The sequence below is a fragment of the Neopsephotus bourkii genome, unplaced genomic scaffold, assembly GCF_033783945.1.
Source record: "Neopsephotus bourkii isolate Nb327-2 ecotype Australia unplaced genomic scaffold, CSIRO-AGI_Nbou_v1 NB_1183, whole genome shotgun sequence".
Taxonomy (NCBI): Eukaryota; Metazoa; Chordata; class Aves; order Psittaciformes; family Psittacidae; genus Neopsephotus; species Neopsephotus bourkii.
The window spans coordinates 4,236,992-4,252,290 of record NW_026901668.1 but is presented as its reverse complement, the minus strand read 5'-3'; the positions used below and the strand labels follow the sequence as shown (position 1 = coordinate 4,252,290).

Sequence of the window (15,299 nt, the reverse complement as noted above, 5' to 3'; positions counted from 1 at the left end):
TTATCTAGATATCATACAATTGCACATATTTTCCAAATTTTGTCATATCTTGGGCCAAAAGCAGCTACAGAATTGTTCTGTACCTTGTGCAGAAACACATGTGCATGTATATACTCCCCACACATAAGTTGGAGTCATTTAATCTCATTTAATCCACTTAAATTTGATGTGCAATTAAACTTATGTTTTAGATTACTTCTGTACAATCTGAAGAGAGATTGGCATGTCTAACAGCTGGTTTCACTTGTATTTCAAACATCTGTCTTAAGAATGGAAGAAATGGTCCTCTGGACAGACCACAGGGGGAGCTTTGACAAGATTCCTTTTTAAAAATGATTTGGGTAGGGTGAGGCAAATCACATCAACAGCTTTGTGTATTTGTTTTTATCCCATTCTGCATTCTCAGGTAAAGAATCTGGAGACCATCTAATACAGCATCTGGTACATTTTAAACCTGTAAGAGTTTTATTTCTGTAAAGAAGTTATATTTAAATTACTCACAAGGTGAAGAATAATCATTCACCAATAAGAAAATGATGAGTAGGTAAGTTGACAAGTTTGTCAGAAGGATCAAATCTATTGAGTTATGGTTAATCTCCAGAGGAATTTTGCTGAAGTTAAGGAAATTTTACTGAATATGTACTTGATCCCAGCATCCTTAATGATGTAACATTAAATTAGATAAACGGTACAAAAAATAACATGCTTGAACAAGAAAGCTTTCTCTTGGTGCCTCCACTTGAGGATCCGTGCCTGGAGTTTGTCCAAGAAACACATTGTTCTTCCAAAAAACTCACTGTGACATGTGTGCATATTACTACAAAGGTTTTGTACTGATAGGTACCCTAAAATACTTTTAAGAGATGTATTAATGCAGTATACCATGATATGTGCACCTATTGTTGCCACAAGTGAGGAACCTTGGTTTTTAATTTGCATGCTATTTGGTATTAGAAAGGACTTTGTATTTTTTGTTCTGTGGGATATTGCATTATCACAGCAGAACTACTGTTTTATGCAAAAGCTCTTGCTAGCCACTCCTTCAAATACACAGCTAACTGGGTTCTCTCAGGGTTATTTGAGATGAATGCAAATACTGCTGTTAGTATAAAGGATCTTTATGTCCCTAGTCTTCTATTGCTATTTTGGAGTTTTATGAATGTTTCAGTGAGCTATAGTTGAAGGAAAGTGTTGCTTGGCTTGATTTCCAAGAGCTTAACTTAGGTGCCACTAGAAACATGTCTCAAGAAATCAAGAAGGAGTCATTGTGGTTTTCTTTGTGTGTTCTGTTAGCTTGAAAGCCACAAGAAAATGCAAGTGCTTCAAAGGAAATTGGCCTCTTAGCACCCCTCCTCCCCCAGTCTAACGGATTTATCTCCTAATAGAATTTGTAGTCCAGCTGAGTTGCATTATAGACTTCTCTGGCTCTCCTAGTATCTGTGTCAATTATCAATCCTTTAATATTAGACACTTGCCTTGGGGCTTAACATTTACTAGGCTCCATGCTTTCTTCTCTTCTTCCTCTTCTCTAAAAAAGAGACCTTACCTCCCAGACGAGTTCTCTTCAATCTATAGTTACAGGAGAGAAAATCAGAAACTAGATGGATTTTTGTGACTCTGAGGATTTTCAAGCTTGTGGCTCTTCTGAGCAAGATTTGACAAGATGCCTCTGTGGCGAAGGAGGTATAACGGTCTGTTTCTTTGTTTTGTTACAGAATGTAAAAACAGAACTAAAGTTGTCCTCCTTTTACTTCTTGAGATGAAATCTTCATGATAACTTGTTATCACCTACTAATTAGAAGGGGAGGGATTCCATCATTTGTGTTATTGTAGACTGAACTCTAAAACCCCCAAATTGTCAGTAAATGAAAATATTATTTGCTTTTACTACAAGTGTAGGATTGTGCCTTTTATTAAAAAAACCCCAATGCCACCTACCCCCACCCAAAAAACCCCAAACAACAACAAAAAATACCCACCTAAACACAAAACCCAACCAAAACAAAAACCCACCCAAGCCCCTGAATTGTGTTTATTGAAAACCAGTGCATTTTCAAGCCGAAAAATAAGGGAAATATTTGACATTTGTATCTCAGTGCCTAAATATTTTGCATGTGTAAGCACATAGGGAGGAAAGATCTTATCAGGAAGCAATGGGTTTACATCATGCTTTGAAACAAAGTATTTTTTGCATGGAGAGAACTATATATGTGATAATTTTAAAGGAAGAGTTATCCCATGATTTATTCCAGTGTTGGTAGGGAATTATTACTATTTGTATTCTTGTTGTGCCTTATTCATGAGCCAGGAATCTGTTGTGATGGATGCTCTATTAATGTAGAATAAAAGTCTGTCCTTTTCTTAGAGAATTCAAAATCCAAATAGTGTTGGCAAAGTTATGACAATTTACTCTGCAATGTCCATGGGTAATTTTCAAGTGTAAATATTTAACTTGGAGGAATTCAGTACTTGAAATGAGATGAGATTGTGCGCTTGCTCTCTTCACTGAAACTGACTTGTTTTTTTCACATTGCTAGTAGCTTATTGTGTCTTCTTGAGTTAATGGAATGCAGCAAAAAGGCCCTCTGTTGGAGGGGGAGATAAAGGAAAACAAAGATCTAACAGCAAGTGAAGCAGGGTTCTTGAATAAGTTTGGGGTTTTTTTGTTTGTTTAGATTTTAAGAAATGTTTAGTCTTAACTATTGCAAACAAACAGTCTGAAATCATGTATCTTTTATGTGTGTGTTCTGAAACCCCAAAGCGACTTACAGGAAAAATTCCTAACTCTTTTATCTGGGGCTAGCAACTACACACTGTGTTTTAGTCTGACATGATGTTTAAAAGTGTATGTGTGGATTATAAATTTTGTGATAGAAAAAGCCATAGTGTGGGTTGCAATGCAGCTTTCATTATAGCTCCTATCTCTGCTTACAAATTACCTACAGAAAAATCTTCTTTTTGGGAAAAAAAAAATAATGTCACTTTAGCGGGTAGATGTTAGAATTAATGTTTTGTCAGCTTAAGAAAAAAAAAAAAACAAAGAAAAAGTGCAGTCAAAGACCAGGGAAATAAGGAAAAGAAAATCCTCTAAAGAAAATGTGCTCTAAAGGAAGTGAATGCTATATGTGTGCAGCGCTGCATTCACTAGGGAAAATTCCCAGGGATGTCAGCTAAAAAGTTAATAAAGATTTCTGGAAAAGACTTTTCTCCAGGGCACCTGGTCTAAAGACTTAGAGCGTGGCAGGTACTGCCACCAATCCAGGAAGTCAGTAGATGTGCTTCACTGTCTCTATGATTAGAAAGTGTTTTCAAAAGCATATAATGAAGTTTTCTTACTGCGAAAACATTGATTCTGCTTATTCACTGTGGGTATGGTGATAAATATTCCTTTTCTGTTCTTTGAAATAAAACACACATTTAGAAATATATATTAATAACATATATATATGTGGGTACATATATAAATACATATACACATACACACTTGTGAGTGGAGTCTTCATATTTAGGAGCAACCCTCTAAGTTCTGGAATTCCCGTTTCTGTCACTTTGCCTCATAGCTCATGCTTTCTAGGCCTTTGGTTGGTCTCCTTGCTCTCCTCTGGGCAGGCTCAACTAAGCCATATCTTTCTTGAAACGTGGAACCAGAAAGTGCCCACTCTATTTCAGCAGAAGCCCAGCCAGTGCTGAGCTGAAGAGAAGGATTACTTGCAGTGTTGCACAGATTTTTATCCCTATTTATGTACTGCATTGTGATGATTGCATTTTGTGGGAAGAAGGCAGTATGACAGTATCAACTTCTGTTCTGTTGGGGATCCAGTATAACCCCCAAGGCTTTTCTGGAAATAATTTAGGTGGATGATTCATTTTGCTTGAGCACTTTGCATTTGTACCTGCTGAACTCCATTCTGTTTTTAAGACTTTTTCTCCAATTCATGAAGTTCATTTTGAATTCAAATCCTTTCAGTGTATTTGCTTTACCTCCCAAATTTACGGTTACCTGCTTGTTTAATAACACCATTCACCATTTCACCATCCAGGTCATCAATGAAAACGTGGAACAGAGTTGGATCTGGGGCAGGCACTTGGGTATCTCTATGTGTCACATCCTCCAATTTAGAATGTGTACCAATGATAACTGCTCTCAGGCATCCACTGGTTCTATACTCATGTTACAGCAATATTTTTCTTGCTCATATGTCCCTATCATCCTTGCGAAACTGTCATACAGGTCATAATAAAGTCAGGAGACATGGCACTTAGTGCTTCCAACTTGCATGTGAATTCTGTTACCCTGTTCTGGAAGGAGTTAGTTTTCTTTGACACAATGTATTCATGACAGATCCATATCTGCTGTCCTCCAAGTACTTGCAGACACTTGTTTATTTTACTTTACAACTTTTCCTGGAGGCTGAAGTTCAACTTGATTTTAAATTTCTCCCTTTTCCACCTTTCTATGTGGGGAATCCATTCACACTTCCTCAGTCCTCTGAAGTCTCTCCTGTCTTCCATGAGTTCAAACAGCAGCTAACAGCTTTGAGATCACTTCAGGAAGCTCTATAAATATTCCAGGGTATTCTGTGGAATGGTACGTAAGTAGCTGAAACCCTGGACATTATCTAAGTACTTCCTAGCTTGTTTCCCATCCACAGTTGGGGATTAATTGTGCTATTCACCTGCTCTTGAAGGATTTTTCTTTAGTAAAAATTGATGCAAAAAGGTCATGTAATACTTAAGCCTTTTTACAATCATCTGTCAAATGCTCTTTAATCTTTTAGGTCCCGAACCAAACCATTCTATGAGTCTATGAAATTTGTTCATATCCATGGACTTTTCTGTTTATTACTATTCAGATGCTTAAACTCGTGAACCGTAGCGCAGGAGTCCCAGAGAGAAAAGAATTTTGTGCACCAGCTGGACAGAGTCAACAGTAAAAATTGTTGCTAAAGCGTGATAAGGATTAGTAGGGTTATAATGCTGTGGATCACAGCGCTTAGTGAGTTACTGCATTTGAGTGGGGGATGAATCTCCATTTCCCAGTTCTGGTCCACTTCCAGCTTAATAACAGTATAAACAAATATGATTAAAGTGATTTAGGTATCCTGAAACTATTTCTATTGGGGAAATGGAGTGAAGTATTTTAACTGCTACACTGCAGAATGAAAATAGCAAATCCAGTAACTGCATTTCTCTGGTTACAGCAAAGTTTTGTGGTGTGGGAGAAACAAATGCCACAGGTGAAATTTAGCATGGTGCCTTGCAAGCTCAGTATGAACTGTATTCTGCCTGCTTCCTAGGAATTAGCACTAAACATTTAGATCACAGGGCAGAATTTCATTTGCCCTGAAACTTTGGCTATGCTGTCTTTGAAAATATTTCACTCAGTTTCTGAATGTACTTTCTGTGAAGCTGTGAGTTTCACTCTGTAATTTAAGCTATAAAACTGCCGGTAGATCAAGTCGTTTGTCACTGCCATTAGTTGTTTAGTACAGATAGAGTCTGCAGCCTCTGAGCTTCATAAAAGACAGATCCTTATCAGTAATCAATATTTGTAATATTTGTTAATATAAATCTGTCACTACTGACTCATCTTTTGAAATTAATCTGGGACAAAGCACTTTACCATGAGCACCAGTCCCATAATAGAAGAAAAAAGCAACAAAACCACTGTAAGTTGTGTCCTTAAGTTTGCTGGCACATCAAGTCACAATGCATAGACTTGAATCCTCATATGAAACCTAGCTAATAAGCAATAATAATGAAGGAGCTTGACGCATTCCCAAATTGCATAAAAGTCTTCATTAAGATGCAGCAGCTGTTTATTTCCAGGACCACATGGTCTAGTCAGCATGATAAGAACACAAGTGGTGATGGATCAGCAAGTTTGCTTTTACTGGAATACACACACATCTTTCTTATCCACTCTAATGGGTCAGTGTTAAAGAAGAGCTGGAGTTGGAAAATAATTAGAGTAATTTTCCATTTATTTATCTTTCCAGCATGCCTCAGGTTAGGGAGGTCAAGTAGATGCTAAAGAGGAAAAACTGCATCTGAAACTGGTCTGAAAATAAATACATATCCCATGAGTAGTGCTGTGTACAATTTGCTTAGCCTCAGAAAACTAAGTTTGTCTGCCAGTTGATTGCCTGCTTCATTGAGGAAATCTGCTTAGCATGAGCAATTCCAAAAGCTCTTTTTCTTCAATTTCAAATTCGGAGGGGTGTGAATTAACTATTTCCCAATTTCTTGTTTCTTTCAGTTTTCCCTTTCACATATCAGAGTCATGTTACTCACCAGCTTCCTTTGGCTGGTTTGCAACTAGGAGGTTTTTCAGTGAGCAGAGACAAGCTCTAGGTTTTCCTGCTCTGCAACATAACTCTGTCAGCCTGGCAATCTTATGGCAATGCCTGACATAAAATAACATCTGACTATCATGTCCTTCCTTGTGTGATTAAGTGAGGTGAATTTAAAAATCTTGTATGCTTTCTAGGTAGAAGCATATCCTGTTGCATTCTGTGTGTTAATGGAATTGTATTTATTCTACCTGCTTTAATTCATTTTAGTACAGTTATTGGTCATTGCTGTGATATCTTGGCACTGCACATACAGCTATGAAATATTCATCTTGGGTAATTATTTCTGCTCAAGAGCAGTTTGCCAGTTCCCCAGTTTTGAATGTCTTTCATCTGATATTTTAAGGAAAACAGTGTCATGTGGTCTTCTGTTTGCTTTGCCTAGTAGTCTGTAGGGTTCCATCTGATCTATTTAGTAGAATCATATTTCTATACTAGTCTGAAGCGGAACACCATCAATAGTAGACTTTGAGCTTGCTTTGAAATATAAGGTGATCAAGCAAAGTACTGAGTTTGTACTATCTGCTGTTTGCATGTACATTTGTTTTCTAAAGCTTAGTCTCTGCTGATCAGAAAACACAGTCTTTTGAGTGTGCAGTGTTTTGAAACAATTCTGTGAAGGAATAAGGTTTGTAAGGAGTCTGGGCTTCCTTTTACCTGTATCTTAATGTATGGGCCACAGGCAAGCCCACAAAAAAAGTTCAGTAGTCTCTGAAATCTTACATGGCATATCTAAACAGGAAGTTCTTTCTAATTGAAGTTTGCTGTTGTGACTCTGTGTAGATTTTATGTTGCACTTGTCTAACATGGCTTACATTTCCTTCATACTATGAAGCGTTTGTAGCAAAATTCAGTTAGCCTTTCACAAGTTCTCATGTATCTCACTTGAAGCATGCTCCAGGGAGCAGGGGAATCTGAAGTTTCAAAATTCAATTGTCTTGAAGTGATAGAAGTTTTAACTTGTATTGCTAAAAAAGCCTCATTGAAGAGGCACAGGTGACTTCACTGTCTTTACTGAAACGATGGAACAATTGCACTAGCTTGAAAGGGTGACTTTCATTTTCTGTACTGCTAAGAACTAAATATCAGCCACATGTTACCTGACATATATATCCTATTACTGTGTGTGGACAAAAGTGTATGCTCCCTTAGTTTTGGGTAAATGATGCACAAAGCTTGAGACTTTTAGGTCTTAGCATTCTTGTTAATACATGCCTTTTAGATGTGACTCCATTGATTTCAATAGTTCGGCTACATTAAAATCAGCTTATGAGGAGTTAGTTCCAGTTTCTAGATATATTACTTGGTTTAAACTGCTTGCACAGCATCCTATAGAGTACAAAAGCCACAAGCCCTTCCTTTGTGTTCCAGTTTCTGCTTCAGTGTACCTTCTAGTCAGGTGGTTCTTAGGCTGACAACAACAGCCTGCAAACAACATGTACTGTTTGCGGAGAGAATTACTGTCATTGTTAAAATTTCACTTTGCCTTCAGGCATTATTGAAAACCTAAGGATTTTCGTGACAGGACTTGAGAACTTCATTTGGGTTCTTTGCCAAATAATAGTATAGTGCTGCATGTCTGTGTAATAAAGTGATGAGAACTAGCCTCCCCTTTTGAGCTTTCAAGCAATCCAACTTTCAAAACTGGTGAGTAAAAAAGGAAAAGAGGACAGTTTCTTTCCTGTGAATCCCTGCAGATTGTGGTGATTGGAGGTGCTTCTAATAGCTCAGTGTCTACTGGGTCTTGTTGGGAGACCCGCAAGACAAATGATTATCCTGAACCCTAGTTCTTGATTTTACTGATACTTAAGATACTAATAAGTGTGTTTTTAAAAAAAGTTTATTTTTTTTTCTGCTGTTAAAAACTGTCTGTACAAATTTCTATTTTTTTTATCTTTTCCTTTCATAGGTTCCAACTATGGGAGTCCCCGTCCAGCTCATGCCAACATGAATGCCAATGCAGCTGCAGGGCTTGCCCCAGAGCATATCCCTACTCCAGGGGCAGCTCTGTCCTGGCAAGCTGCGATTGATGCTGCCAGGCAAGCCAAACTGATGGGTAGTGCTGGCAATGCAACAATATCCACAGCTAGCTCCACGCAGAGGAAACGGCAGCAGTATGGGAAACAGAAAAAACAGGGTACCACCACAGCTACACGTCCTCCCCGGGCACTGCTGTGCTTAACACTGAAAAATCCCATCCGGAGGGCATGCATCAACATCGTCGAATGGAAATATCCTTTTTGATGTTCTCATTTGGAAAACAGCAGTTTATTTGTGCACATCAGGCGCTATTCATAAGTGTGAAGAAATCAATACATTAAGTTGAAAGGCACCACTGGGAACATAAAGTACATGAATAGGGTTTGATGTCTTAACTAAGATCATTTATGCTGGGGAAAAAAAAAAGAGTTTTGAATTTAGGACTGAAGCCTTAACTGTACCCTGGTGTAAGAAACAGCTGGAAGTGTAAATGATAAAGGTTAGGGATTGAAATTTGTTTTTTTAAAACCACATGGCCAAGGCTGAAATTGATGGGAAATATGCAAGGTGTCTGAGGCCAGAACTGAAGTGACTTGATGGGATTGATAGCAGCTGCTGGCTTTCCTTACCTTGTCTTGCAGGCACTTGGAGGTGCCACCAGTTAAACAGCTGTGGTGTTTTGAATCATATGCTTTTTCTGTTAAACATGTGGCATCACACTTTCTACAGTATGGAGAAAAGAATGGGACAAAAGGACGAGGAAAAAACCCCAAACAAGTAATAGGACCATGAAACAGGGCTAAAGTCTGTTCATTATTTTGGAATTCCACTTAAAACTAATAAGGCTCACTAATGTATAGTAAGAGATACTGGTTATCTAGAAGCAGAATCACAGAATCCCAAGGGTTGGAAGGGACCTCAAAGGATCATCTACTCCAACCCCCCTGCAAGAGCAGGGTAACCTAGAGTACATCACACAGGAACTTGTCCAGGTGGGCCTTGAATATCTCCAACCCAGGAGACTCCACAACCCCCCTGGACAACCTGTTCCAGTGCTCTGTCACTCTCACAGTAAAGAAGTGAAGTAAAAAAGTAAAAAAGCAGGGTAAAAGAAAGACAGTTAAAGTAATCCTGCAACATGTACAAATGCAGTATAGGGCCAGATCTGGTAGTCTGAACAAGAGACAGCCTGTTAGAGATGATAGATGATCACCACTTACACAGAACTGCAGAATGTAAGGGTCAGTGCTGCTTCTCTGGAAAGTCAGTGGGAGTTTGGCCATTGGTTTAATAGTGTGGAAGAAGAAAATCACCCAAGTCTGATCAGCACCAGCTGGGATTTAAGAATTTGGTGTGAAACACATGCTGAAATAAAGTACACCTGCCTCGTGTCCCCAAAGGGAAACCGAGCCTTACCCTGAATGGTAATTGTCAGTAAATCGGAAGCTAATGGGCTTCTTCAGAAAATACAAAAGAGAAAACATGTTGTTAGGGATAGATAAGCATGTCAAGGGAAGGCAGTACAGAACTTGGCAGTAGTTAATATGATAAAGAAAATGAATGATGGCATTTAAGACGATGTGATAAAATTGTTCCTTTGGGGGTCTGCTGGGACATTAGAAAGATGAAAATAGAATATGATTATTATGTCTTGCTGACATGGATGTATTTTCCAGATTAAGAATGTGTTAAAATGTTCCTGTCAATTCTTAGATGTCCTTAAACTACCTGCCTGCCTATTCCTTTCTTCAGATGCTAATTTTTAATCCCTCTGATTAAGTTTGCGACTTTTTATCCCTTTGGACATAGCTCTGGTATTTTAAGTGTAAGAAGATGGGTGATGACTAACAGGATGAAGCTGAATATTGGTTCACTTGCCAGCACCCCAGTAACCACATGTCTTTAGAAAAAAAGCACAGAGTGACATTTGATAAATGAATAAGATCAGCAATGAATGATGGGAATGATGTGCTGTAAAACAGGCTACAGCACTGCTGGGATCAAGAGAGGACCAAACAATGCAATTAAAGCAATCCAAGGATGCTTATGATTGCATTTTATGGTTTTGTTTGCTTTTAGGTGAGTTGATGGAAGTATTTTTGTTTTCCATCAGAACCCCTCATTGGACATCTAGTGTTTATAAATGTGAAACGCATCAATCACAAGTAATAATATTAAAGGGTTGTGATGAAATTTAATTTTATTCTGTACGCTGACTTATCCTAATTGCTAAAAACTACTGAGAAAAGCTTAGCTTAATTTGCTGAACCACTCAAGTCTAAGCACAGTAGATATTAAATATCAGATGGTACTTCTGCAGTGTTTCTGATCCAGGCGTTAAGAGGCTGAAGGTGCAATTGCACATAAGAAAAAGTGAAATGAAGCAATTGCCTTATTTTGCAAAGATGTAGCTGTCTGTTTAATTTTCTGCTCTGTGTGCAGTGTATTTGTAGAGTTTGCACCGTTTTATTTTTACAGTGCAAAAAAGAAGTTGAAGAAAATATGCATAAACAGTGGTAAGTTAAAAGATAACAATCCTGTCAAAACCAAGAAGTCTAGGAAAAAAGTTATTAAGAAAAGGAGAGCCTATGGAAATTCAGGTGTTTATACAGTAAACACTATACATACAGCCTGAACTTTCTGAGAAGTCCCATGGGTATCGCCCTCATCTGCTTTTCTTCCTCAGTCTGGTCATATATCTCCTATTATTAATAGGTTTAAGCAGGGTAGTCTGGCAAGTTTGGAATACTTTGACTATTCCATATGTGAAATGTAGGAAGTATCTGAGCATATGCAGTGGCCAGGTGCCTGGGATTTGTGTATATCTTGCAGTTCATGCTGCTGCACATCCCGATCTCCAGTTCTTTCCTGCTAAAACCTGCTGAGAACAGTAGTCTGCTGACCAGAATCATACATGCTGTGTTGACATTTGGCAATGCTGCAAAGCCAGTCCCATGGTATATAAATTCATGCTCAAATGCACTCTGTGGCACAGGTTATGCTTGGCATTCTCCCTGTCCTGTCCTGCTTTTAATTCCCCTCCAGAGTACTGGTGAGTTTTCCCAGAGCTAGCTTCCAGGATATTCTTGCAGGCAAGTAAACGTAGACAAGCTGTAAATCTGGTCTGTAGTCTGAGTTTGGAGGCACTTCACAGCATTGAAGTTTAAGAAGTCCACAAAAGTAGACATAATACAGTGCCAGCAAATTGGTCAGTAGCAAAATGTCTTTTGATCCCAATGGACAGTCAGTGGGGCATCAAGGCTGTGCAGGATTTGCTTGTTGAACATCCGATATGATTGTGGTATTTTCTCTAACAAAGTTGATGCTGGTCTGAAATGCCCTGGAATTGGTGCTACTTTATCATAAGAGCTCTTAGCTTCCTGTTGCACCTAATATACTGTGTAAGCACATTTGTTTTCCCTATGAATACTAAAGGAAATACAAATTAAAAAGAAGTACTGCCTAAAATAATTCTTAAGTAAAACAAGCATACATGGCAATGTGCAGTATAAGCACATTTTGGACAAAACTTTTTCCTTTTGCCTTAACAAAACTTATCATGATGTAAATGTCTTCTAACTGAATATATGCACGTATTTCTTGGGCCCTTGCATTTAACTTTGAGATATCAGAGACTGGGAAAGGCAAAGGGGGGAAGGAGAGAAATACAACACCAAAAAAAACCACCAAAAACTTTGGGTAAAATTGTTTCGAGATTTGTAAATGCAGATGGAAAGGACCGAGGGAAGCTAATTGTAAGACGAAAGATGACAGTCCTTCCAGAACAGGCTTCTGCTATTAAAAATAGTACAGCCACACTTGAAGGAAAATGGGGAAAATGCAATCTAAATAAATAAAGGAAGAAAAAACTTTTAAGAAATCTGTGTTTACTCTGGCACGCGACTGGCCTACACTGCTTTTGACATATTAGGAAGATTCTTGGCTGGGAGCTCCTAAAAGCACTTAAAAAGGCATATGTTTCTTTTCAGAATATAAGGGGCTTGGAATGTTTTCTTTAAACAGAATTCTTATAAATCTTTTTTTCTTTTTTATTTGTGTGTGCACATTTTGGAACAATATCCTTAACTCCATTCCTCAGACCATTTGAAATAATTATTTTACTGACTATTTTTGCCAATTGTGTGGCCTTAGCTATCTATATCCCCTTTCCAGAAGATGATTCCAATGCCACCAATTCCAATCTGGTAAGTCCTTAATGGTGTTTAGTTTTACTATTTTGAAAGTCCTTTTTAGAGCTGACCAGAGAGACTGTTAAAGATAGGGAACATAAATGTACCTACCAAAGATGAGAATGTAGTAGAGTAAAAACTGGATTGGAGTGCTGTGTCTCCTATGTTAGCATCTGTTTCAGTTGAGCTGCTTTTAGAAAAGAATGTTCCAAAAATTGTGCGGGTGCTGTATGTGATGTGATTTTGGTTAACAAATTTCTGCATGCTGCAAAAATGCTTGGTAAGTTTTAAGCAGGAGGTATTTGCGGAAGAAATCTTTTAATCGTGGATTATATGATGGGTTTTGTCTTAAAGTGCCATTGTGAAATTGATCCTGTCCTTGTCTCAGGTGATACTTGAGAGCCCAGCTTGATGACTAAGTTCTAAGGAAATGCATTAATTCTTGCATTTCAGAGGCACGTGTGTGGCTGGACACTGTTTGTGGGTTTGAGGCTTTTTTTGTTTATTTGGGATTTTTTTTCTTGCCTGTTGTTGAGGAAAATAGCTTTTCCTCCATCACCAGTGCTGCGAATGTTGGTACTTTGGGATAGAACTGTCTATATAGAAAGGCAAGTGTGTTTACTTTTGGCTTAGCATGAAGTCATAGCAAAAAATTCTGTTCAGTACGGACACAGCATGAACCAGTTCTGGAACACAAGTCACTGAATTAGCAGAAAACATTTTTCTTTCTCTCAAATATGTGAACAAATCTCCCACTTGTCTGGTTGGATCAGGATGAAAATTTGCTCCCAGTGTTTAAGAGTTGGGATGCTCCTTCCTGATTAAAATTTACTGAGACATAAGAAATTTAAGAGCAACAGAGGAGGAAAACAAAAGCCATACTTCCAAAGTAGGGATAATTGGTGGGGCTGACAGACATTGTGATTAAAATGATCCATGCTGTTCTTGGAAGTCAGTCACTTGATTAAATATCTCTTGGAGTTACACAAAACAAATTGCAGACTTTGCTGGACTTTGCTGGAACAGTGCTTCTCTGTTAAAAAAAGGGAATAAAAGATTTAAGCTTAATGCTTTTCCTCTGTAACTCCTTAAAGAAGTTTAAAAATAGGAGCAGGAGGAGATAAGTGATTGTTAACTTTTAACTATTCTTTATATTGACAGGATATGTGATCTTATTTCTCTTTTGCTGCTATCTTTTTGTTAGCTTGACTTAGTGATTACCAGTGATGAACTGTGGTGTGTATATTTAAGATAATTCAGTATGGCACCTTTCAAAATGAGTATCTTTTAAAAAACACATTCAATTCAATCGATTCTCTGGTGATAAAAGACAGTATATTTAATGCACGTTCTGACTTCCAAGGTTGAGATATGAAAACAGCAAAGTTGAAGTTTAGAGAACTCTTTAATTTATCTTGAGTTTAATTTTGTGGGGGTATTTGTCTTACCTCAGTGAGGAGACTGCTGGCTTATACTAGGTTGGGAGTATATTCTTAATTGAATGAGGTTTATCGAAACAGTTCTTCTATCAGAAAATATCTGCACTTCTGTGAGCTGAATTGCTATTCTGCATCTGTTTTCCAAGGCATCTTTTACATCATTTGGTGAGTCTACCAAAACACTCATGTTATTTGTGAGTAGGAGTTTAAAAAGCCGAGCCAAGCAAGAATCATCATCTGAGGAAAGTTTAGAGATGTTATAGCAATGAAGGTGAGGAGGCATTGTTAATTTATCTGAATAACAGTTTTAGAGGAAGAGAGGGAAGTAGAAAGTACATGGGGAGTCTGCTTGACTACACATTGTTTTTTGGGTCTTAATGGAAAAAGTAATTAAAAATGGAAAATGAGATACTTAGTATTCCATGAGGGGATTGCACTAGTGGAATTAATACTCTATACTACAGAGGAAAACCTGGACCTCCAACTGCCCAGTAGCCTTTGGTCCTGTGGTATTGTTAGTCACTTGTTGTGGGTCTGTGGGATTTGTGGTTTTGTTTGTTTGCTTTCTCAGGGTGATATACGTATATCTTGGCATGCATATACTGCTGTTTGGAAACACAGTTTTTTGCGTATGTCATATGCTGCATTCTGAAACTTTTCATAGAATTGTGAAGAGTTGTGTATTGTGATGAATGAGTAAAGTACTGAGCAATAAGGGGGGGAAGTGGAGGCAAATAGGTGAAATAAGGGTGAAAAAATGCGTTAGCTGTGTGTTGGAATAGGATGAAAGCTTAGACAAAGCGCAGAGTTAAAGGCAAGTTATTCCAGATGGTAGGAACTGCAGAAGAGTTGTTGTACTCACTTCTTGTTGTACTCACTTGTTTTTAACTTATTTTTTTCCTACCTGTGAGCATGTGTTTTGCAATCAGATTTATTTTGCAGCCATGATCCCTAAACCTCTAAAAGCTGAAAGAGGAAAGGAGGGTATGTCTTCAATGTGTGCATATAGGTTAATAGCATGCACAGATTCACACACAATGTGAAAGTGTGAGTCTGACAAAATGCATATGGAATCTTCCTATATGTCCAGAAGAAATTTTCATTTATGTAACTCCTGATTCATTTCCATTTTGCAGTTTAGTCCTTTTAGGGGTAAAGCTACTACAGAACCTCCTGCATTCTATGTTTCTAGAGCCGTCCTTAATTTCCTGAGACATGAAGGAACTATCTACAGAAAACATGATGGATAGTATCTGTTTTACAAGGTCTGAAAGCAACACAACAGTTTTCCAGTAAGCTGCCACTTTTCCCTTAGGGTCTGAGTGTTCCTTCTCTAA

The 15,299-nt window shown here is 38.0% G+C and overlaps 1 protein-coding gene across 1 annotated transcript in view; it reads left to right on the top strand.

The window, feature by feature from the left end:
- Positions 1 to 15,299, top strand: part of CACNA1C (calcium voltage-gated channel subunit alpha1 C) — a 484,424-nt gene that overhangs the window by 63,235 nt on the left and 405,890 nt on the right. Inside the window, exons 2-3 of the mRNA XM_061364015.1 lie at positions 8,263 to 8,585; positions 12,434 to 12,538. Of these exons, the coding sequence (XP_061219999.1) occupies positions 8,263 to 8,585; positions 12,434 to 12,538 (428 nt within the window). The remainder of the gene's footprint in view (positions 1 to 8,262; positions 8,586 to 12,433; positions 12,539 to 15,299) is intronic.